Raw genomic sequence first — 25,357 nt, forward strand, 5'->3', positions numbered from 1 at the left:
ACTGCTTTGCTGCATTGGAGCCACACTGTTGAGTCCTGACAGGGTTTAAACTTTAATGCTAGCAAGACACTGAAGAGTTTTGGGGCTTTTTTTATGCTGGCACAGACATGTTTTACAGCACTGGCAACATCGTTTGATCTCTTCAGGTGTGAAGTGTGAACAGCTATCTCAGTTTCTAAATACACGTTCATACATTTCTTTTACCTTTCTTAGTGTATTATTTGACATTAAACTGATGCATTACACTTCTTTAAACAAACTGGCATGTCCAGTGCTCATATAGAGAAATGCCCTTTTCTTTGCAAATAACAAAGCAAAGAGGTGACTTCTGTCTTTTTTGATGACTGTTAGGGAAGTATTAATAAGAATTTATTAAAAAACCCAAAAAAAAGTAGGAAAAAATACCACTGTAGATGAGAAAAGTGTTTATAGCCTGAAAAAACTACCACTCATGAATAGGCCTGAATCATCTTCCATAATGATACTAGTACCTGTAAAGCTGAGTATCAGCTAAGCAATTCACATTGCACCATAGCAAATAAATGTTGCAGTTCTGTTCAGCTGAGATGCATCTGTTTTGCTGCTTTGATGTGTTTCAGGCAATCAAAGCAATTTAGTCTTTCCCAAGATCAAAAACGTCTGTATATTCAGTAGACACAAACTTAAGACTTTAACTTCAGTTCTCTTTTAGCAGTTATCTTCTGTAGAGATGAGGAGCAGCTGAGGGAGCTGGGGTTGTTTAGCCTGGAGAAAAGGAGGCTGAGGGAGACCTTCTTACTCTCTATAACTACCTGAAAGGAGGTTGCAGGGGAAATGGCCTCAAGTTGTGCCAGGGGAGGTTTAGATTGGATATTAGAAGAAGCTTATTCAAGAGTAATTAAACACTGGAACAGGCTGCCCAGGGAGGTGGTTGAATGACCACCCCTGGAGGTGTTTAAAAGACATGTACGTGTGGCGCTTAGGAACGTGATTTAGCACAGGACAAAAGCATTAGGTTAATGGTTGGACTCATGATCTTAAAGGTTTTTTCCAACCAGAACAGTTTTGTGTTTCTGTGGTGCACCATGTTTCACAGCCATCCTTAGATTTTGTAGCTGAGTTCTTGAACTCTGACTTCATAGCTGGATTAACTTGGAAGAGCTTTCAGGACAAGTCCAGTGCAAGGTCCAACCACTGAATTCACTGAGGGCTCATCAACCATATACAAGAACTGAGAAACATTTGGCTGTTTACCAGTTTAAATGCAGTTTAAATCAGGGTAATTAGCTGACATCTACGCATAGAAAAAAGTGATCACCACTGCTAAAAGCATCTAAGGTGTCTGTTACAATGGAAATAAATTTAACCAAAGCTTTCATATAGTCTCATATAGTCTCAATTCCAAAATTAAAAGTTCGCTTAGGAAAAAAATAATATCAATTTTTCTAAAGCCAGAGTGAGCATTTATTTCAATAGATTCCATTTTTAATTTTAATACTAAAAACTGTGCTAAATTATTTAGCTTGCACAGAGCTCTTACAAATATAAAATTGTCTCTGTTCCATTGTTTTAGTTTGTCATAATGATGTACTTTTTAATAATCCCCAAATTTTCATCAAACCATGCGTAATAAATCCTTCTTTATGACAGAGTCCTTATTCTTCTCCAGTGGTTCTGTCTTTTGCTGTTAGGCTTTTTTGGGTGTTTTTTTAAATGTGCCCTATATGAGATTGATTTAAAAAAAAATAAAATTCAGTACATAATTTCTGCTTCTACAGTATTATTCTTTGTTCTTTTCATATCCCAGATAACCACACACAGTAGGTGAATGGTGTTATTCTTACCAAATGTGACAATTTGTTATTTCTGTTTCTTAACACGGCTGAGTATGTAGCCCTGACAAGGGTTCTATAAAAACAGGCATTCATCCAAGTGCTGCTGATGACTTAGTCAAGCTGTAATATCAGCAAGCAAGGGAAGAAGTCTTTAGGTCCGTGGCAGTTTTAGATTGCGTTGATTGGAAGGGCCGTAACTCATTTCACCTGCAGAATGACTGTGTCCTCTTTGGCATTCAGGGGAATGAGGATGAGCAGGCAAAGTGATTTCAACTATCCACCAAATCAGTGTTAATGTTTTCACACAAGCACAGAAAGAAGAAATTCTCCTGGTGTCAGTAATCTTGCCATGAGATAGCTTGTAAGGAATATACGTGCTGTGATAGAGGCCTTTCACCCAGAAAAATTCTGCAAGGATGTGTATGTGTGTATGTGTGTTTTTGGTGGCTACATAAACAAGGGTCGGGACAGACCTGGGGAGACTGGAGTAAATTCCCTTCTCAGTGTTTGTTCTTGGTAGTGGATATATTGGTGTGTGTTTATCTGCATTATACTGTCTTCTGTCCTTGCCTGTTTGAGATCTGATGGAATGATGAAGCAATGTGCAGAAAAGTTCCTCAGATTAATCCTTCACTCAATAATTTTGTGGTTCAGTTTGCAGCAAAGAGGCCACCTTTGTTTCTGGACTACTTGCATGTGTTTTGCTTTGGCAAGCAATGCTAAGGTGTAGGAGGTGACATGAGAAAAAACTCATTTTTGGAGTACAGTGAGTTCAGGAGATGGCAAAAGCAGAAGTCCTTCCATAGGCACAGTTCAGTGAATTATAATGTCCTACTCCTTCCTTCAGGTCCTTTCAGGTTCAGGAGCTCTCTAAATTTAAAGATCTCACTTCAAACAGTTCTGTTTCAGTAAACGAGGAGGAGTTTTGCTTATAGTGTTTTTACCCAACCAGAGTAGATGCAAACCACTCGGGATGCTGGGACTGAACTGTTCCTTTTCTCAGTGATTTTTGTAGCCTAGTTTTGCCTGTTTATGCTATGTTCATGTCCCACGGGAAAGATGTCATGTTTAAATTCACTTATGATTGACCTTACTCCAACATTGCTATATGAAAGGGCCAAGATTTTTTTTTATCCTTTTTGTAACTCTTGGCTCTCTTTCTGTAATGAAGCAATTAGCCTGAGCTGACCTCTAGCCAAATGTTCCTGTGGTTAAGTTTCAGCTGGCTTGAGGACAGTCAGCTGCTGGGTTGGTTTTTGTTGTTGTTGTTGTTGTTGGTTGGTTGGTTATTGTTTGTTTTGTGTTGTTTTTTTCTGATTTTAGCTGTTTAATTATTACTAACTGCTGGAGTTGGGTAAGATGTAGACTTATCCTTAGAACAGTGTGTGTTACAGACACTTAAATTTTTTTTCTGTTAAATAACAGGGACTTGATATGGGGCTTTTGTCTTTCATGTGCATATAAGGGTAGGTGTTGGGAGGTAAATATTAGTAGATTGCCAAAGGTCACTTCTATCCCAAAGCTGGCAGAGCAAGCTGTCTCTTGCTAGGTTAACACTGTAGCCTCTGAACAATACTGTTCTGGTTGGCAGTGAGCTTGCAAGTGTCTCAGAGGAACAGCAGCAGGTGGTTGCAAGACAGATTTGTGAGAACTTTCTGCAAGGCAGTAGTTGTCTGATGATGGGGCAGATGGCACTTCAGACGACTCCTCTCAGAAATTTTATTCTGTACCACCAAAAGTAGTATCATGACAGGGCAGCTCATGCTTTGGACCATGTGAGCCATAGTAGTACAGCTCTCTCTTAGCCTCCAATATATCTAGAAATGTAGTCATACCTGCATCCCAGCAGAGCTTCTGTTATATGTGCTGGATGCAGAGGTCATGGAGTCCTGGTGCTTCACACCCCTTGCAGAGCTCCTTTTGCCTGGGAGAGACCTTAAGTATGAGCCTGTCCCAAGGGTTCTGGATTTTTGCTCCAATGAGGCTAGCACAGCTTGCCCTTTCTGAAGGCTGCTGTACAAAGGGTTGGTTTATCCATATTTTCAGATGAGACCAGTTACCATTTTTGAGGTCTGTTCTGTCCATATTGGGCATGTTCAGAGTACATCAGTTGGATTCCTCTCCCACGTGCAACTTGTCTGGACAGATAACTAAGTGAAATTATCCACATGAGATGCCACATGGATTTAGCCAGAGCAGAGACACTGTTGCTTTGCCTTGCTAAGATAGTGGTATTGGTGAGAATCTACAGAAGAGTTGTAATTTGTTTCTATTAGTGAATTTTACTAGTGAAAAGTCAGCAATTTTGATCACCTTTGACGTTTAGGAATGCAAATCCTGTGCCCTGTTTCCCAGACCTAGCTGTTTTAGTCAAGCTCTGTGGCTCAGCAAAGAATTGCCCAATAATTACAGAATTGCTCTTAAGCAAGTAGTAGCTGTTGCTGGTGGGGTTGCTCTGTCCTGCCCTCCACTCTGGCCTCTCACTCCCACGCCTGTGCTGCCCTGGCTGTGCTCCTGGGCTGCATCTTTGTGGAGTCTCGATAAACCCAGTCAGCAAACAGATCTGTTACAGTAAATGTTTATGGATTAATTTTAAATGGAACTATTTCCTGACAGAGTTCACTGCGTGCAGGTATGTAAACAAGTTTGCCAGTGCAAGAGGAGTAGCAGTACTGGAAAGGGACTGTTTTAATCTGCTGCAGCAAGAGCTTACTGAAGTCCAATGTGATTGCTGACCTCTGGGATGTATTTCCAGGCTCCTGTGTCAAAATCCTCTTCTGGGGAGGAAGCTGAGATGCCTGCCAGTCACAGTGCAGGGATAGAAGGAAGAGCCCTCCTGTCTGTGCTGTGATAGCTGCATGTGGGGGCTGATCCTGGTCCCACCACAGAGTTGTTTGGTGCAGTTTGAAAAACGGAATGGTGTCAGATGTGCTCTGAAAGATGGACTCTGTTGATGACATTTATTCTCACAGGAGAAGTCCTGTGAAGGTTTGGGCTCTTTTTCTGGCTCAGCAAGAAGAAGTAGGAAAGTTTCAGAAGAGCAGTAGAAAGATCAGCAGAGGCTGGTGATCACGGGAGAACAGGGGAGTGTGAATAAGGAGGCAGCATGGGATGCCTGGTTATTGCAACAGAGAAAGAGAGCAGGAGTGTTGTAAATGAAGTGACATTGTGCTTAGGCTGTAAAAGAGAAAATAAAACTTGAGGGAGAAAATGGAAGGGCTGAAAAGGGATGGGGGAGGCTGTTTGAAAGGAGAAGAGAGGAATTGTCAAATACAGGGGAGCATTTCTGTAGATTTATCAGTAAGAGACAGTAAGAATCTTTTGAACAAGAGTACAGATGGGAAACAATTGAGCCAACTGAAAATGTAGCTGTTCTTGCATGAACCTCATGCTATGCCAGTGTAGTTCCTCTCCGAGAGTAGGATTGTTGGCCTGTGATTTGCTTTAGGAACTTTTTTTTCTCAGCCATATGTGCTCCAGCAGCTGCAGCCTTCACTGCTGCTGGTCCGGCTCCCCAGGCTGCCTCACCCACACTACCCCAAATCCTCAGTAGTGGTGCCCCTTCTTTCTTCCCTGTCCACTTGAGAACAGAGGAGACATCTTTGGAGAGACACGTGTCTGCTTCACCTGGGGAAAGCCCTGTCTGGTGCCTGGCAGGACCCTGAAGTCCCCCAGCCCTTCTCTCCTCACAGCTGCCTCGTGCCCAGGGGGAGCAGCTGGACACCCCCACCATGGTGTGGGTGCAGGTGGAGCATCTCCTGGCTTGCCTGTGTGGGTCTTGGTCAAACTGTGCTAGGCTATAGTGGCTGGAATAAATGCCTCCTTTGCTGAGCCTGAAATGCGATAATTGTTCAGTAGTTGTCTTAATGAGAGTCTGAGAAATACCTTCTTATTTTCAAGTTTTGTGCTAAACAGCATGAATGAGAAATTTGGAGTTGGTAATAGTTTTGTTTTTTGTCTGTAGTGTGATTCAGTCTGTTCTCTTGGGGTAAGATAATTAAGGAGGGAATTATCTTTTAAATTTAGTGTTACCATAGTTTTACATGCTCTGAGTGCTTGTGTTTTATAGTTCCTGACTAAATGCAAGCTTTGCTAACTCTACTAGGAGACTCACTAGTTTTGATACCCAAATTTGACAGCATCAGTTGTTAATCAACAACACACACTTGGAGATTGTTACTCATTAGTGGGCTTGGTTGTTGAGACACTTGTGACTTAATCTCCTGTTAGATGAAGAAAGAAAACATCTAATTGAAAACACTGCAGCTTAGAATTAAGGTTTGTCATACCAATTTAGAGTAAAATGTGAAAGTGGAGCTATTTCTTTCTCTCTGCTGTCTCACTGAGCTGGAGTGTATCTTGGCAGTTTTGGGACACAAAACAAGAAACTGCTGCCTGAGTGTTGTTTCATGTTTCCATGTTCATTTTGGTGTTGTTGCTTTGGTTTTGAAGGCCTCCATTAGTCTCTCTTCTCCACTGGCATGGTTGTAAATGGTCAGGTCGTAATCCAATGTGTGTGTTTTCCCCCTGCTGCACGTGGAGACCTCATGAGCTTTTGAGGGCATGGTGCAGTTTTCTGCAGAAGGCTGCATGGCCACCAAGTACAGCATAGCTCAGCTTCTGCCCTTCCCTGATGTTATCAGATTCTGCTGATAACAGCAGGAGCAAAGTAGTGTCACTCAGACAGGATCGTGTGATGGATTTGTAAACTATGTGTCTGCAGCCCAGGTGAAATAGGGAGAAGGAAGACTCTGCGTTCTGGGAAGGTTGTAAAGGCTTGTTGGGTTAAGCTTAGACTGTTAACATTTGTATGCTTGGAGGTTATTAAGGCTTGTGTGGGTGTGCTCAAGTCCATCAGAAGGTGCCTCCTCAGAAATGATGCAGGTAGAAGGTTCCAGTGTAGACAGCCTCCATGGCAGCCCCTGAAAAGCAGCACGGCAGAGCAGAGACAGCCAGGCAGCAGCTCAGGGTTGTGCAGGATGCCACTGGTAACAGAGCAGAGAATTATTCCAGGTTGCTCTCATCCTTGTTGGCCTCTCTGCTCCTGCCTGCTGCTGCCGCAGGCTGGGGCTGGAGGTACTGAGCTGGTGTTTATCTGCTGTCCTGGCATGGGAGCTGGCTTGCTGCTGTGCGTCAGTCCTCTCAGCTTTACTGCATGTAGTCTTAGGCCTGGGAAGGGTAATACATTGCATGCAAAGATGAGTACAGCTTCAGAGGAGCATGAGCTGGAAATGGGATCATCTGGAACAGGCTGGAGCACCTCTCCTATGAAGACAGGCTGAGTGAGTGAGCCTGGAGAAGAAAAAGCTCCAGTGAGACATGATAGCACCTTCCAGTACCTGAAGGGGACCTACAGGAAAGCTGAAGAGGGAGTTTTTATAAGGGCTTGTAGCAAGAGGACAAGAGGTAATGGCTTTAAACTGGAAAAGGGTAGATTTAGGTTAGACGTTAAGAAGAAATTCTTTTCTGTGAGGGGTGGTGAGACACTGGAGCAGGTTGCCCAGGGAAGTTGTGGTCAGTGTCCAAGGCCAGGTTGGATGTGGCCCTGAGCAACCTGGTCTAGTGGGAGGTGTCCCTGCCAATGGCAGAGGCACTAAAACACTATGATCTTTAAGGTTGCTTCCAACCCAAACCATTCTATGATTCTTATTTTTGTTCGCTGAAAAGGATACTGTTCTTTTCCTACTTTTTCATTTAACCTATATTAGTCATTGGAAACCCAAAGGCTGCTCTGAGGGGAGTGCAGCTGCTTCCTGGAGGCAGGCTAGAGATTGACAAGACTTGATTATTTCCACCTCTATATTAAGTGAACTAGAAACCCATAAGCTAGTTCTCTTGTAAAAACAGTTTTTACTCTCCGCCCTAAACTGCAAGATCATGTATGGCTTTATGAGGCAATAAACTGTAAACTAAATACACTTCTGGTTTAAATCCAGTCAGAAATTCAATAAAACTATATAATAGTTTAAATGTCATATCATATTAGTTATTAATATTAGTTTATAAAGAAACTCTCTTATTGTCTTTTCTTATTACAGAATTAGAGGCATGGATCTTTGGCATCTGCTGTTTACTTTGGCACTGGTCTGTGCAAATGACTCGCTTTCTGCAAGTGATGGTAAGTTTTATGATACCTTTCTGTGATTTTGTGTGTGTACATATATAGAAAGCTTTATATAAAGAACAGCTTCTGTGACTGGAATAACCTGTGTAACATACTGTGAAATGTGAAAAGTATGTCAGTTAATCTTGTAAAGACAGTGGATGAGTTTGAGACATGTTGCAGAATGAAGGTGAATTTCATTGATGGCATTAGATGTGTGATGTTTAAACAAGCTGGATCAGTGTTGGTGTTAGATACCTGGATTTTCTTTGCTCAAGTACTGACGTTGTGAAAGAATTTTATGGGGCTAATTGTTTTATAGAAATTGGTGGGTTTTTCCCATAACAAGTCTTAAGTGTAAAACCATTTGGAAGTACAGAGGAAGCATTTTAAGACTGTGCACTTTGGGTCTGAGGCCAACATGAACAAGTTTCTTAAGAAAGGCACTTAGAAATTCTTGAGAAGAGGTTATAGAAGGGATTTGAAAAGAACATGAACCCTCAGCAGTTCCTAGTGTATCTGACCATTGAAGGCAATGAATGAATCAAGTTTTCATTTTTGTTCTTTGCTTTCATTTCCTACTTGCAGCAGTAGTTTTAATTCTGCTACTTTCATAGCCTATGGGAAATGAGTGCCTATAAGAAGTGTGTAGGAAACTGTGGGGCAGTGAAGTGTTTCTTTTCATATTAGAATTAGGCTGAAACAATACGGAGCCTTTATTTAATGTGTTTTGCATCCTTCTCTGTCTTCTGGTTTGGTTAAAAGAAGAGGAATTTTCTGGTAGCAATTTGGAGAATAAAGCTTATATACTCATTTTTCCTGCCTTGTGTAACAATCCCTTTTAGTTAGACATATGAACTGAAATTAAATTTGCAAATTGCTCCTCGATTCTCCTGAAACGTGGAAAGTCAATATTTCACAGTGAAATATGATACATGTACCAGCTTTTATTCGTTGCTTCATACAGAATGGTCAATAGAACAAAAATGAATGTGTCCTGACTTGATCCTTCCCCCCCCAGTGTCTGCATTTTACAGTACATTCATTCAATAGACAAAAATAACCCCTGCCCAGATGCAGTCTACTGGACCTATTTATTTCTCTCTGAAGGTTAAGAGCACACGAGGATTTTTTGATCCTTGGCAGATGAGGTGTGGTCCAGATGTCCTGAGTTCAGCAAAAATCTGTGTTATAAATAACACTTAACCACAACATCACCTTTGTGTGACTTAGTCTATACTGATGAAATAGTAACTTCTTTCAAAGCCTGCTTTCAAAATCAGAAAATTAAGAACATTTCAGTTGTGTTCCTCTGCTTAGAATCCAAGACACAATACTAAATATATGTCCTGATTTGCTGCATTATTAAGAATTGTGTGTGAAGGGAAGAGAGTTTTGTTGTCCAGAGAATAAATTTGTAACCACTGAACTGCTTCCAGTGCTGCAACACATTTATTCTGAGCAGGCAAAATGCTCCACTGATCAAGTCAGACAAGAAAGTGTAAGACAAACAGGAATACTTGAGATAACAGCACTCTTGCATGATTTAATACAAAGTATTAGAGGAGTCCTGCTTATTAGCTATTTTGTTCTTTGGTTTTTTTCCCTATGTGAATGTGCTTGTACCTGCATGTGCTTGTTCTCTTGAGCATCTAGACCCAGTCAGGTGATCAGTCCTGACACTCTTACAGAGCTCTGCCCGGCACAGTCGTGTTCAGGCCTTCCTATACACTTGAACCAGATGTGTTCCATACCTGTCTCATATCTGTTATGATGCTGAAGGGACTGAATCTACAGTGTCAAAGTTCCCTAAAAAAATCCCCTTCCATAATTGTGTTTCTTCTGGCAGCACATGAAAAAATTACACTTACTTGTTCATCTCGCACCAAAGCACACTGCTGGGACAGTGTAGTGCAGACCTGCACACAGAAGGCTTCTAGGTCTTGAAAGCAAGCAAAGCTTACGTTCAGCCTTGGAGCCTGTGCTTGGAGCTGGCTGCGTGCTGGGGCCGGGCCCACGCTTGGCAGACGGTGAAGTCCCACACATGTTTCCTCCTGGCAGGGGAGAGGGTGTGGGACCAGCAGCTGGCCAGGCAACTGTGCAGCATTCGAGACCAGGTATTGGACATTTATTTGCCTATTTGCTGTCTCCAGGCTGATGCCAAGTTCTGCTGGGGCTTTCCATTGATTTAGCTCATTTTTGTGCTCTACTTTTGCAAAGAGGTTGGCTTGCCAGCTCCTTAAACTGATGCTGTGGCTAGCATGAAGTGAGGGGAATGCCAACCCTCTCAGAGATGACAATACTCAATGCAACCAAGCATGTCTTCTGTTCCAGGTCTTTCTAATTCAGAGCTGAGCAGACCTGGGACTTGCAGCCTCCTGGCAGGGGCCAATCACACACACACACAGTGTGTGCATGTCCTTGAGATGCCTGCTGGACAATGCTCAGGGCAGAACAGAAGCAGTGGTAGAAAGAAAGTGTAAAGGCCACAATAACAGGAAGGCCTTTTTTAAATAGTTGTGTAGTTACCACAGGTAAATGGGCTTTTTGTCCTGGGGACTGGAAAACCTGACACGTGATTTCACACCTAATGAAGACATTTTTGTTAAATCAACAGAAGTTACACTCCTAAGAGTCTAAGTTGCTTTGAAGGTGGAATAGTGTGGGATTTTAAACGTTTAGTTTGGTTTAGTTTAATTAGGAACATGAACAAGAAAGAGCACTACTTCATGAGTAGATCACCTGCATCTGTGCAATATTAGTTGTCATTGAAGAAAAAAAATATGAGCTTATATAAATGTACACATACACAATTTATGTTTTAAGTATTTACATTAATGCAATGTTTCAAATACATACCCAGCATACACCTAGGCATTTTGGTTTAGTGTATCTGCTCACACCAGAAGTGGTTGAGGGGAATCGCTCCAGGCCCAGATTGCAAATAGTTTAGGAAGCAAAATAAATTTTGTCTGCTTGCTCCTCCTCTGCAACTGATGAGTGCAGGTCACATAAGGACATAGAGGAATAAACTGGGAATTAGTCCCAGTTAATAAAACAATACATAAGTTCAGGCAGTTCCAAAGCTAATTCCTTCTCAGTGAAAAGAAGTGGGAAACATCTTTTATCATTTTTTATTCTGGATCAAAGTTCATTACAGACGACTATAGCTATGCTAACTCATCCTCTGAATCAGGTTTAGAGGTGTCATGTTTAATGAATAAAAGAATAACCATATTTTTGAGTGAACTGAGTTTGTACAATTATAATTTTAAGAGCTTCAAGCCTGAATTTATTGTTCATTTTATCTAATCTGATTTTAGAAATTGATTTTTTCTATCACAACTTCAATAATTATTTGGTGAAGCTGTTGTGCTCAAATGCTCTATTTTCCACTCTTTTATATAACAAGTAGGATTAACTGTTTTGCCTTCTGAGATGTATCAAATCTTGTTTTTACTTCCATTAAAATGTCCTTTTGTTATGCTAGTGTCTGCCCACTGACTGTACCTGAATGCTTTGCATGGGCTACATACCCAGATTAAATCATCTAAGTATAGGTGTGCACAGGATATCAAAGTTCCCCTTTTAGATCTGGAGATTGAATCCATAACCCATGCAGAGGGCTTTATTGTCATTAAAGACACCCCATGGCACCCAGAATATCTGCTTGGGACTCACAGCAATGACACAGGACCTCCATCAGCATCATTCTGGAATGGCCAGAAGCTTAAAGAGCTCTATAAAAAGCTCAAGGCCAGGTATCTCTTATATACCTGAACATGCATTTTCAGGCAGTTAAATCAACTCCATTAGCTGCTCTTTGTTCCAGGGACTATATTGACTGTTGGGAACTTGGACACCTGAGGATGAGATTTGTCCATGTATACAGATATCCTCTAGGTACCCAAGAAACTGCATGAGACTTGTGGGTAGGACATCTGTGCCTTTTGAAACAGAAACTGAAAGGCAAGCAGAGTATCCTAGGCAGTCTGAGATAGCTGCAGAAGTTTAGGTAACTGGATTTTGCCCTACCTTGCAAAAAGGGAGCTCAATATTTGTGTCTTCAAGTTGAACTGATCCTCACCCTTAACGTTGCCTTGTTTGGTTCTGCGTAATTCTGGGTGCTTTCTTCTGGGAGTGTCGTAGCTGCTCAGCCACACACTGTGCATCTCCTACAGCCAAGGTGGGGGGTCTCCTCACTGAGTTGACAGTATAGCAGCTGGGTTGCGGCTGTCACTGTGAAGTTAAGTAGCTGGATGGTGTTTATGGGAGTGGATGTGACTTTCGTGACACACAGGGGAATTCTTAGTCTAAGCAGGAAGAAGCCCTTGAATTGCAGCATATTCTCTACAGAGAAAGGGAAATTTGTCTTTCTGTTCATGGAGTCAGGAGGCACCAGGGACTCCGTTGCTCAGCTTGAAATATTCAGAAAAAAGATCAATAGCCCTGTGGGGTCTTGGCTGGAAACGTGTTGTGATTTAGGCAAACTGAAGTTTTCTAGATTTCAGTCAGTGTAATGACAAGCCTTTGCTCACACATGAGGGGTATTCTATTTCTTTTTAACTACTTTTTTATTATTATTGTCAGGAAGACATGACATATTTGTCCGTATAAAAATCTTAACCTTGTTAGTACATGACAAAAGATAATGAGAAAAGTCAGTGTCATAATCTTGTTGGTAGTAATTTGTTCACTGTGGTCATTTTCTCTTCTTAACTCCTCTAATTAATGCACCTTTGATACACCCTTTATCTGTATTATGTGCTTTCTCAATTATATGCAGCTAATTCAGTACAGAACAGAAGCCAAAGCAGAGCTGGCAGTAAAACCAGAAAAGCTCAGCACTGTGATCAGCTTAGTGCATCCTGGTTTAGATGGGCAGGGGCAGAATTGTTGAGAATATGGATTTAAAACTTTTACCTGCAGACAAGGCCTTTTAGAATAGTTGCCTTATTTTCAGGAGTTTAAGTGTTTCTGAGGAAGAAATATGTTCCATTATTGTAGAAGTTGCTATGGAGCCATTCCCAAGAGCCAGGATCAGAAAGCCTGGCACAGGGAAGGGTAAGTTATTCCTCTCTTATCTGGGTAAGCCATTTTCAGCTGGAGGGAAGATTGATTTTGGCAGAGAGTAAGGTAGTATTTGCATCATCACTTTCCCTTACGATTGGGAAGCTAGCTTTGATGGCTAGCACAAAATCCAAGGGAAGGCCTTGAGTCAGTGCATTTCTGCATCACTTCTACCACTTTTGCTTTCTAGCCAGTTGTGTCGTATTTCAGAGAATCCATTTGTCCATGCCAGCATGACAGTGCCTATGCTCTCGCATGGAGAAGAATTTCACCTTGCCTTTCTGCAGTATTGTGAGCATACATGGGATTTTAACAGGAAGGGATTTGCCATTTCTAAGAGTAGAAGACACATGCTGGAAATTAATGGTAGACAGGCCAATATTTTGTAGGAAAACACAAAAAATAAAAACAGTGCTGACATTTTCAATTATGGTAGCCTTACATGATGGCTCTAAAAATTTGTGTTTAGGCTCGTAATGGTTCAAACACTAACCTGGGTTACCAGAGACTTGTCTCCTTCGTCCTTCCTCCACACCACATCTGTGATTCCAGCATGTACTAAAGACTTTCATTACTTTGGGTATCTTCATCCACAAGCCTGCCTAAAGCACTTAATGAACTACCAGCTTCAGTCAGACACCCTGCTTAACAACTTATGTGCCATAGTTATCCCATCCAGTTATCGCATGTCTTTAACATTCCTGCTACTGTGTGTATTTCTGTCATTGCTCTTTAGTTCCCATCATACTCTCTTTTGGAGACAAACTCGCCACCTTGCTGCCCTCTGATTGCTGGATTTTGAGTTCATTTTCAAGAATTAGCCACACCTCCGTAGTTAGTGCTAGTAGCAGTCAGAAGGAGAAGTCAGTCTTTCTGCTGCTCAGCTGCAAAGCTCATAATCCCAGCCTACAGCACCACCTTCCCAAGCTGACCTAGAGACTACAGCCAAGCCACTGACACACGAGCTGGTCCACCTGTGAACCAGAATTTCTGCTCCTTTACCAGGGACGAGCTGCAACCAAAACTGCTGGCTGACAGTGGCCATTTTTGGAGGAGAAGCCATGAGGCCAGTTTGTAACATGCAAAAAAGTCCAAGTATTTAAAGAGGAAGATCAGATGATGGAGGTGATGCAAAATGTGCACAGCTGTTTGTTACCACTGTCTAAGAAGCTAACGTGAGAAAATCCGTGGTTACAATTTTTACTTTAAGTCCAGTTTTGGTAATTTAAATATACTTGTTTATTCAATGTGAATTATTTAAACAGTTTGTACTGCACTAGCCAAATGAACTCTGTTGATAAACTGACGGTGCATCAGGGAAAGAAAAAGTAGCTCAAGCAAATAAACATTAAACCATATTATAAAAGCATATTTCATGAGTTATAAAGAAACTTTTCATGCAGTGGAGCACACACAGAGCAAATTGCTTTCAGTACCACCCATTTGAAAAAGAAAGAAACCCTTCTAACTGCACATTCATAGCATACAATGAAATAACCATGGGAAGGGATAACATTTTTTCATTAATTTAAACAATGATGTGGTTATTGTGCAGTAACTTGCATTGCCTCATTTAAAATACAAGAGATTTTTACAACCAAGAGGCTGTCTGCAGTGTTGCACCTTTTCTTTCCATGATGTGCTGTTTAAAAGTGCCAGTCAGGATCAGACTGGAAACAGATTGGAAGTGTGACTGGGAGTTGGGGAGCCATCATTCAACAGACCTGGTCCATACCTGTATAAGTGAGGGAGCAGTATGTGCACCTCAGCAGTATTTCAGCACACGTCGGTGTTCTCATCAGCTGTTGCAAGGGATCAGAAGTCAGAGAGAAACGTATTGGAGTAGGAGTTCACGAGATGGCATTCTGGAATCACAGAGAGCTACTCTGACAGCTTTGTGCTGGTCACCACCCTCAGCAGAACCAGGTGATTCTCAGAGTTGCAGCAGCACTTCCAGCACTGTTGGGTGCTTTGGAAACTGGAGCCACCATTTGGATGGCTGAGTCCAGCCTTGCAGAATTCTTGATCAGTTGGGCTCCAGAAAGTCCCCCAGATGCTCATTTCCAGCCTCCGGTGTTGCCACAGTCTCCTGTTACACTCCAGCATGTTACTGGTACCCAGGTGAAGTAGAAACAGCAACGATTAGTTTTCTGCAGGACTTCTAGAAACAGTCACCCTGCTTGGGATTTAGAATTCTTGCATAATGCAGTGACAACATTATTATTCCTGAAGTACAGCATTATGTTATTTAAAGATCTTTTTCAAAGCAGGCAATTCCATCCTAAGGAATATAGCCATAAAGTAAAATAACCTAAGGTGGGCTGATAGAGTTGGTATAGCTAAAGAGCCATGCAAAATGTTAGTCCCATCCTGTGTTTTATTCTCAGTAAGTTGGTCAAGGAGATTTTCCTGGGAGTTAAAAAAAAAAGTAGCAGGAAAAATGTTAAAATCTGGGGGCTTGGCAATTTATTGTTTATATCAGCCTTGGCACCAATGAAGTGGGATGCAGCAAACCTAACACCAATTTAAAAAAGGACTCAAGAAAGTTGCACATGAGTAAGTTTGTCCTTTGGACAACGCGGGTTGGAAAAAAACTTGAAAAAAGCATATATTGGCAAATACATCAATAATAAATATTATATATTTGAGAATCTCTGGTGTGTTTCTTTCAAAAGATGCTTAGTGTCAGTACTTAGAGGTACTGACTCAAAATTTCAACATGCACCCAAACAATTGTTTAGTCCCTACAATGCAGATTTTCAGAGAGCTTATGATAAAACACCATAACAAGGGTTCGTTAAAAAAATGCCAGGGGATAAAATGGAAGGGTTTCCATGGATTAAAAATTAATCAAAAAGGGAAACAAAGGAAAAAAATATCAGGTCTCACAGCAGAAACACCCAAGGGTATTTCCTTTCTATGGATCAACAAGAACTCTTCTGCTTGAAAAGTTCCATGGCAGGACGGGACAGAAATCCATGCACTCCTGCATGGGATGCCAAGGGAGTGAAAGGGGAGGACATGAGTGGGCAGGAGCCCCACAGGGGCTGCGGGACCCCGTGCGCTGGGCACAGCGCTGCTGGAGTGCGGAGTGGCCGGGAAGGGCCTGGGATCCGTCCGGACGGAGAAGCGCCTCTTCTGTGGGCTGTCCCTGACTGTTACCGGGAACACACTCAGAGAAACATGCTGAAAGGAAATCAGTTTATTCTGTATTTGGTCTGGGATTTTGTTTGTTTATTATTCCCCTAGCAATGTGTAGACTTGGCTTTAGGGCTGACACAGAAACTTCAGAAGAAAATTTGAAAATTCACTTGAATCAAGAGTTTACCCTTGAATCCCTATCTGCTAGAACCCTCTGTTTCTACTTTGTAAAGACAAAATAACCAAAACAATTACATGTCTCGCTGGCAAACACCATGTGCAGTATGTTTCATTTAAAGCACACTTAGTGTTAGCCATCCATGCCTACTGTAAAGCAGAAAAAACTGTGTTAATACTTAATAAGTATTAAATCTTACAAAGAACATGTAGAAAGTGAAAGGACCCTTTGAATTTGTGTTCTGTCTCTTTGTCACTGAAGCACATGGCAAAAAATAATGTGATAATTTGACTTTGAACAGGAAATTACAAGTGTTAGGGAAGCAAATGTAGGTAATAACTATAAATGTTAGCGTGGTCTATTTATTATTTGCTGTTAATGATTAAATAGTTAATACTCAATACAATTACTCAAATGAAAATGCTGATGTCAACTATAGTTACTGTTGTGTGTGATTTAATTCAAGCCATGTGTTATAATCCACTTGTATATATCCTGGGTTGATCTTAGCTTGCAGTGAAGTGTTTTTCTGGAAGTTAAAAGTAATTATTAAAGGAATGGAAATTCTTAGTGGTTCATGGTTTGGCAAGGAAAATAAATGCCTTTTTAAGTTCTTTTAGAGGGCTTCTACAGCAGGAATTGTTGAGGATGGAGTATAATGCAGAAGTGTTTTCTGTCATAGGCTATGCATTGATATTGGGAGTACATCCCAGCGAGGTGTTTGGAAGTGTAATTCACTGGTCTGATTATTCACCACCACTTAAATAAATAAATAAGATGTGATAGAGCAAAGGCAATATGAGTGTTTTATTAAAAAGAAGGTATAAAACACTGGTCTACAATGTGGGGAAATGCTGGTGTGTGAACATAACAACATAGTTTATTTTCTAGTGAACGGGTTCATGTTGCAGTGTATTTTTCAGTGGATTTTTAGGGGATGTTTGGCTTTGCTAAGTAGTTCAGTTGGCTTTGAATGTAACTGCCCTCTATGGTTTAGTCAGAAATTGCCATGTTATCCAAGGATACCACCACTTGGCTTCAGAGCTCAGCGCTTTGTGCTGTGAAGATCTATCAAGCCACTTCACAGGAAAAACACCTGCATCTAAGGCAGCTCCGCAAGTAATGAGATGGATGTGAGATCAATAACTTATTATCTTTCCTTTCTGACTTCGTAGCATTTGCGCAATAGGAAGCTGGAGAAGTTAATCAGAAAAACCCAAGGTATCTCCTGTCACACTTGGCACATGCCTTTCAGCGCACCTAGGGCCTTTCAGAACTAAATTAAAGTCCTGGTGGGATTATGCCATACTTTGCAGAGGTAGAAGGCAAGACTTTGCTCTTGAAAGAATGCACTAGAAGATCTTCAGGGTATCCAGTTGTCACAGCTGAGACTGTTTAACCTCCCATTGCCTGCCAAGCCAGTTAAGCAGCGTTACACCCTTGTCTACCAAAATACTTGCAATAATATTGCAAAGCCCTCCTGACTGAGAGGGATGCAGCAAAGACAAAACCAGCAGAACTTAATGTGGTTGCTCAAAATATCCAGCTGCTATTATTTTCTTTTCCAAGGCCGTGAACACTGCTTAGAGCGGTTTGAAGTAGGTCTTTCTCCGAGTTGCCCTTTCTTTCCTCCCCAAGTCAAGAAACATTTGTTTTTTACCAGAAGGAACATGCATTACAGAATCTGGCATGTTTGCATGTGGTGCAATCTTGTGGATGTTTTGTTGAGATAAGTGAGTGACAGCTTGCAGTTGGTGTTCAGCAGGAGATGGGGGTTTCTTTCCAGAAGTGCTGACCATCTCAAAATAACTACATTCCTCTTGCAGAGCTCACAGGCTGACATGTTTTCTTATCCCCCCCATACAGCTGGCTTGATGTTCTGCTGAACTAGTTTATCTAGCTAATAGACTAATAGACTTACATAGCAGTTCTAGTTACAGGAAAGACTGTGCAAGGATTACATCTATCAGAGTTAGCATTTGGCCTTTGTTGTCCAACTGTGTAACAGAAGACTTGATTGTAAATTATTGTTAAATGCGGTGTCTCAGTTATGAGATCTTGTTACCACTGGAATTCAACGTGTTTTTTCTTCCAATTTGTTAAGCCAAAAGTACAATTTCTTTTAAGAGAATGAGGCTCTGCTTTCTTCTTGTTCAGAGAAGTGTCAATAGTTAAAATCTTTCTATTTTATTTCTTTGTATCCTCTTGGAATGTCTTAAGAAACATGAATTATGTCCATGATGGTGGTTGGCACTTCCAGGGGTTTTACTCCTCAGCAACTTGCAAAGATGCTAAAATACAATTAAGATATCTAGTAATCCCAATTACATGTATATATGCACTGGCTTTGTAGAAACAGCATTAGTTTTCCCATAGTCATAGCTGTCCCTAAAGGAAATAGAATATTAGACTTCATATGTGTCTCTTAATCCTCTGTAAGAAGAGAAGTGGGACAAATAAAAGTAATGTGTGGCTTACATTGAAAGGACTTGTGTATTTACAGAGAAATGGTCTCTGTGTGTTGCTCTGCTTGCCTGTGGGAGTCCCAATTGCACCTGAGGAAACGCTGCTCTAGACTTAGTCTTCTAATAAATTAATATTAAAAAAGCCCTGAATCCATCATATGTCTGTTTTACTAGAGGTAAGCTGCCCTGACTTCTTACGTAGGTGGGGAAGTCCCACAGCAGTTCCCGGTTGTTAACTTAATATAGCATAGCTTTTAAATGCAGCATGTTAGAAAGACAGGTGATTTTTTACAAAAATGCATAAGAAGAAAATGTCCATTCTTAAAATCACAGCAAGACTGAGGTCACAGGTAAGGAATAAAAGTTGTTCCATATTTGAGATGACTTCAGGATGTCCCTATGAGGAACAGAGATGGTGTACTTAAATCTTTGCAGCCCAGTATATGGGATGTGTCAGGAGAACTGCTCTGTAGGGCACTTAGGCTGTCCTGAGTTCTCAAGTGCTTATTTCAGTGCTAAGATGTAAAATTTATTTTACTGATTAAGCCTGGTGAGTTGTTTTCTTTTTATTGCAGTAGATGTTTCCCACACAATGGGTGTAAAGGTATGATTTTCATTTTTTTTATTGTTCCCTGGAGGAAACGTGTCACAGTTACATGAGTTGTCACTAGCAGTCATACCTGTCATGGGTCTCAGCAGAAAAGGAAAGGGGTGACAATAACCTGGGCCCTTCAGATGAGACTGAGGTACGTTGGCTGAAATGGGTAAGCTTTAAAAGCCACTTACTTCTCCTAAAGTAGAGCAAATCCTTGTGATTCCAGGAGGAGTAATAGTGCCATAGGTCCAAAACAGGCTTTCAGCTTCTGGCTGTGCCTTAGTAATTCCACAGTTTCCTTGGAAAACTGATTAATGTCTGTGTCCCAGCTCCCTAGCTGTAAAATGAGAAGGCACTTTGAGACTAAACTCCTTAATCAGTTTGAGTCAATCATACATTATGGTGATGAAATTGCAGATGTTGTGCAATATCCTCTGTCAGCAGCACTGCTTTTCTTGTGCAGAGAAAAACAATAGAAAATTACATCTCTTATTCCAGTGCAGGGTAAGGTGGCTGTTTGTCAGGAGGCAGGGGACACCACCAGCAAGCAAAGAAAGCACTGACATTTCCTCCAGCACATATTTGTTTTCTGCATAAATCTGCATACTTGCAGAAAATGTGCACTTTTTCCAACAGGCAAGGACTTGTGCTGATGTGGGCCTGTAACTAATTGTTGCCATGGAAAACTCTGAAATGGCCACCCACACTTTTATATCTGAATGGAGCTTGTGTTCAGAAATACTCTTCAGTGTGTCAACATGTGCACAGAGCGTGTTTATGTGTTTCTCCCCTGGTGCATCATGGTCAAATTGAGAAATGAAAGGTTGCTTTTAATGTTAAAGGTTTTGGTAGCATCAGCAGCACCTGGAGTACTTTGCCTATGGGGCTGCTGAAGTAGCTGTCATGCCCCAGGTACAGCTTGGTGTTGCTTCACTTCATTGATGTGCTCGGAGCATATAGAAAGACACAGCCAGTCCTAAGCAATTTTCACTTTTCTTGCTTTAGTTGCCCATGTGACCCTGCAGCCCTTCTCCCCATGGAATAAGATCCAAACATAAATATGGGAATGCTGGAGCTTTTCAAAGAAGAAAGCATTTTATTTTGGATTATGAACCTGCTGTCCCCTTTTCTTTTACTCGGAAAAGGCTGTATTGTCCTTTCTGTAGTTTTCTAAAATAATTCTGTCATGAGACATACCTGATATAAAAAATCCCAGCTGCAATGACTAAAGTCTGGAGAAGATGTAAGTGACCCAGACAGACATGGGGGCAGACAGGGACTGAGGTGTCTCTGCTGGGACAGAAGAAGAGGTGCCACTGCTCCATGGTTTCTGATAAGCAGCAGGTCCTTGTAGATGGCACTTGTACAAGCAGGTGCTTGTTTAAATTCTAGATATTTGACAGGTTACATTTGACTTGTTTTTAAGCTGCTTGGTTTCTGAAAGCTTTTGCATGTGCTATTGAAGCCAAGCTGCTTGCTTGCAAGCTGTATTAGAAAAACACTAGGGTAAAGAAATGTAATTGTTTTGCTATTAAAGTGTCAGTAGAGCAAGGACTTCTGTAAGTGTAGCTGCACGACTGTCCTTTCAGAGGGGGTCTGTGTGAAGCATATTAGCACATAGTGGTGAAATGTTGTGGAAGGGGCTGCGTTGTCACCAGCTGAACTGCACGTTTGCTTTGGACAGTGGGTTTGGCATCATTCAGTGAGATGAAAGAAGCACTAGCATCAGTGTACGGTGCTTGGCATCCCACCCGCCTTCAAATTAGTCTAACCTGCCAGTTCTTCCTGCGTACACAAATACTGACTGGATTAATATAAATGTCAATCATAACATCATTAGGACAGCAAGCAAACACTTGTTCCTGTCTGGCACAGCTGCAGTGTGCGTGAGCACCTTTAGCACCAGCAGATCCTTTCCAAAGTAAAGGAGGAGCCGCAGGTGTCACACAAGCACAGACCTTAGTGATCCCTCAACTGTGTGGCTTTGTGTCCTTTTTTAGGTTGTTCCCCTGCTCTCCTCCCTTTTCTGTTTTGAAGGGTTTGTTGTTTCTTTTTCAGTCTGAAAAGATGGGGATTGTACATATTATTAATCTAAATTTATGATGACAGATGTTCTCATGTAAACTTGGATTTTCAAGGATGATGCAATGACTAAAGGTAGCTAGATTCTTAGTGAGATTTTGAGAAGTGGGAGATGTCTACTTGCCATACCATTTGTATGCTTGTATTTCCTTAAATTACAATTTTAACTTAAACTGGGGTATGTCACATCCAAACAAAGTCCTTCACCTACCATTGGGAGACTAACAGCTAACGATATTGAAAGTAGCAAATTAATCATCTCCTTATGTAACTGCTCTTTGTGCATTACCTCAGTTTCCCAGTCTGACTAATTTACTAATGAAGAAACAACATTACTAAACTGTGAATATAAAACGTTTTATAAAAGCTTTACTAATGCTACTAATAAATAAATATAAATAAATAATAGTTTAATATTATTATTTAATTTATTAAGAAATATAAATAAATAATGAGTACTAATAATACTAATAAATAAAATAGTTATAACACTAAGAATTAGATAAATGAAATTGCTTAAATGCAGGCAGAAGACCATTCAAGCTACAAAAGATTTGAATAATTCTAGAAAGTATCTTTTTCAGTAAGATACCAATACTGCAGATGTAAAAGAAGAATAAATGTCATTGCTTTTCCAACCTTAAGGTAGCTTGTCTGTTTTTCATGAGTTGCCTTAAAATTTTCTATGTGCTACGTGGACCACTTAAAGCATTTTTCTTTTTATGGGTCTGTAAGTAGATAAATTTCTGTTTTCAATTCTTTGAAATTACATAAAAGAATCCAGATATTTGTCATATTATAGTTGCAATTGTAGAACCATGGGCACAATGGGAGCTTCTAATTGACTGCATTTTTCTTCCACTTTGTAAAATACCTTCCTGTCGAAGATTAATTTTTAGGAATGTGGTTTAGGTTGTACATAAGATCATAATGTAGATGTCATATTTAATCTTTTTGCCAAATTTATCTTTTGAAACATGAATAAAAACTTGTAATAAAATATTTTTTAAATAACTGAGAAAATTGCACGTAGTTGTATATTCAAGAACAAAATTCTGCTGTCTAAAGGGTTTACAAAAGAGTTGTTTTGACTTTCTTTGTTGTACCTTTTTCTGATTTTTTTTCATCTATTACTGCAAACTTTAATCGTGTTGAGCTTAGCCCAAAGGTTTCCTGCCTTCCAGCTTTTTAAGCTGCCTAACCTGTGTAAATACATTAGGGTAGTTCTAAACCATTAAAAACAAGGGGAGATGGATGTGTGCAAAGTTCAAATGTATTCTGCTGGCTTTTATCATCAGTGTGAATCATGTGGCAATTTGGATGCTTAAAATAGTTTGTTGTTCATAAAACACAGCAAAATACAGCAAACAAAATCTCTCTGGAGGAGCCTGAAATATATATTGAGCATTTCAGTTTGGTGTTGTGGGAAGTTTCTTACTGGAAGGGGGTAGGGTTTTTTCCATTGCTGTGTTTTCATTTTTATTTAAAATTGATGTTGGTGTACTTGAAGTAGTGTATGTTGAAACCTGTGGAAACTTAAATCTTTCTTTTCTCCTCAAAAATGAAACAGTATGGGAAGCTTATATGTTTCCAGACCACAGGTAGATCACAACCATTTCAGGAAACAGAGTTCAGTCTTCCTGCTGAATTAGTTGCTCACCTCTTTCTGTCATTTCCTAATATAAATAAAAGTGTTTAGAAAATGTGTACAGCCCACAAAATTACCTTTCTCAGGCCTGATACAGAGCCTCCTCTCTGGACAGAGGTTGACAGTACAACAGCTGATGACAGTATGTAAAATCTATTGTTTGTGATTGATTTGATTTTTTTTTTTTAATTGATTTGTCATTAGTGTGCAGACATAAAACAGCATGTGTGTAACAACTGAGCTTAGTAAGAAGGAATCCATCTAATTCCATGTAAAGAAAAGTTAATCCCTTGGAGGTATAAGGGGGGCAGTACTTGCATGGACAAGCAGGCTACGAAAGGGAGCAGCAGTCAGGGAGGGGAGCTGGCATTGTAACAGGACCGGTTCTTTTCTGCATATTCATAAAGGACTCTGCAAAGGAGGCGAACACTGAGGTTCACAAAGCAAGGATTTTGCCAGTGCTCTGCTAAACTCTGCAGGGACAGCTGAAGAGCTGCAGAAAGTCCATACAAGGCGAGTGCCTGGGTAATAAATCAGCACATGCTACTCTGTGTAGACAAATGTAGAACTGCCTGTAAGCAAAACACAGCCCTAACGTGGCATGTGAATTGATGGGCTCCAGGCATTATGACTCAGAGCTGGGATTTTGCCACTGTGGCAGGCTGTCCATGAGGAGGTCCACTCACCACTCATCAGAGCTTCGTGTGTCTCCACCCCAAAAATGTGCAGCAGAGATGGAAAAAGAGAAGGCCAACAAGGATGGGCAAAGCTCTGGAACAGATTTCTGTGGAGGTCTTCCTCTGTGTGTTATTACAAGCTGTTATTCCTTGAATGCCCCCAAAATTTGATGTCCTGAAGTGAAGAACCAACAGCCTCAACAACAAAGGTGTCCCTCACATGTGCTCTCACCCACTGTGGCAGGGATGCTGGGTGCAGATACTACCTGATGGCAGGGTACAGGTTGCATCAAGGCATACCCTGGAGGGGAAAATCCCGCTGGCATAGTTAATTTTACGCTGTGTCCCAGTGTGTGCAGAATAGTGAACATAATTCTTGCTGGGCCTAGTCTTCTTTATACTAATTATCGCATCTGTTACAAGCTGTCTGAAACAAGCAGTATTTCCATTGTCGGACCACCTTATGCTAGAGTTTAAAGACCTTATGTTATTGAGTGGGAGAAATAGAAACGCAGTGCAGAATTAGGGCAGCTCCTGTGTTGGTATGTTCTCCTGCATTCTGGTATTTGTGCTATTTCCACAGAAAATACTGAAAATAGTCAAGTCTGTAGTCAGCTTCAGTGAGTCCTTGGCTCCTTTTCTGCTCTTGGTATGAAATGAGTACCATTCCAGTTAAAGTAAAAAAAAAAAAAAAAAAAACAACCACACCTTAACAAACAAAAATCACAAAAAGGGTAAAAAACACCAGCAGAAAAAAAACTTCAGAACATTTCAGAGCAAGGATGGGCAGTACTCAGCGTCTCTTCTGGTAGTTCCTTCTGCAGCCAGGTTTTTCCAGCTGAGGAGGCTTTATCCCTCCTCGGGAACTGCAGGCATGTCCAAGAACACAGGCTCTTGGCAGCAATCTGGGACCGTCTGATGTAGCTGGAGAACTGAAAATAACTCTAAGGAGAAAAGACGTAAAAGATTTTAGGCAACAGTGTTGTTAGTTTTTAGTGTATTTTGTGTGATTAGAGAATTGGAGGTTAAGGATGTTTCCTGTATTGTTCTCTTATCTCAAAAATAAGTAGCTGAACACTTTGTCCACACATTTCATACAGGACATAGGGGATTGTATCAAACCTGCTGTCACTTGTGAAATCTGAATTCTCTCTCTGACTTTTTGAATTCTGTGGAAAAAATTCCGTCATTGAAATCAATGTTCAGTCTTTGTTTTATACACTTCCGTAGTGCAGTTGCCTTATTTTCCAGTTTCTTAATTTATGTTAAAGGCAAAGTTGTTCAGCTAACCATAATCTTGGATGACTAGTTATAAATAAAACCTTAGGTGGAAAAAAAAATTGTGGAGTTTGGATCACTACATTGTTTTAACGGGTGAGCAGCTTTCAAATAATTGTTTTCAGTGCCTGTTAATTTCAATCAATCTCACCATCCAGAGTTGTGGGAGAATTATGACCTGGTCACCCATCCAAGGCAAGATGCAATGTAATTTAAAAACAAAAAAATCCCTAGCCTATACTAGTATTACATTTTGATTTAAAATAAATGAAATGTTCAGTAGTAGTAGTAGTAGTAGTAGTAGTA

At 40.7% G+C, this 25,357-nt stretch overlaps 1 protein-coding gene across 3 annotated transcripts in view; it reads left to right on the top strand.

The window, feature by feature from the left end:
* Positions 1–25,357, top strand: part of GHR (growth hormone receptor) — a 137,907-nt gene that overhangs the window by 53,784 nt on the left and 58,766 nt on the right. For all 3 annotated transcript variants that reach the window (XM_051641913.1, XM_051641912.1, XM_051641911.1), the window contains one exon: positions 7,853–7,932. In XM_051641913.1, coding sequence (XP_051497873.1) covers positions 7,863–7,932 — 70 coding nt within the window. In that variant the 5' untranslated portion in view covers positions 7,853–7,862. The remainder of the gene's footprint in view (positions 1–7,852; positions 7,933–25,357) is intronic.

This window comes from Apus apus, chromosome Z, assembly GCF_020740795.1.
Source record: "Apus apus isolate bApuApu2 chromosome Z, bApuApu2.pri.cur, whole genome shotgun sequence".
Lineage (NCBI taxonomy): Eukaryota > Metazoa > Chordata > Aves > Apodiformes > Apodidae > Apus > Apus apus.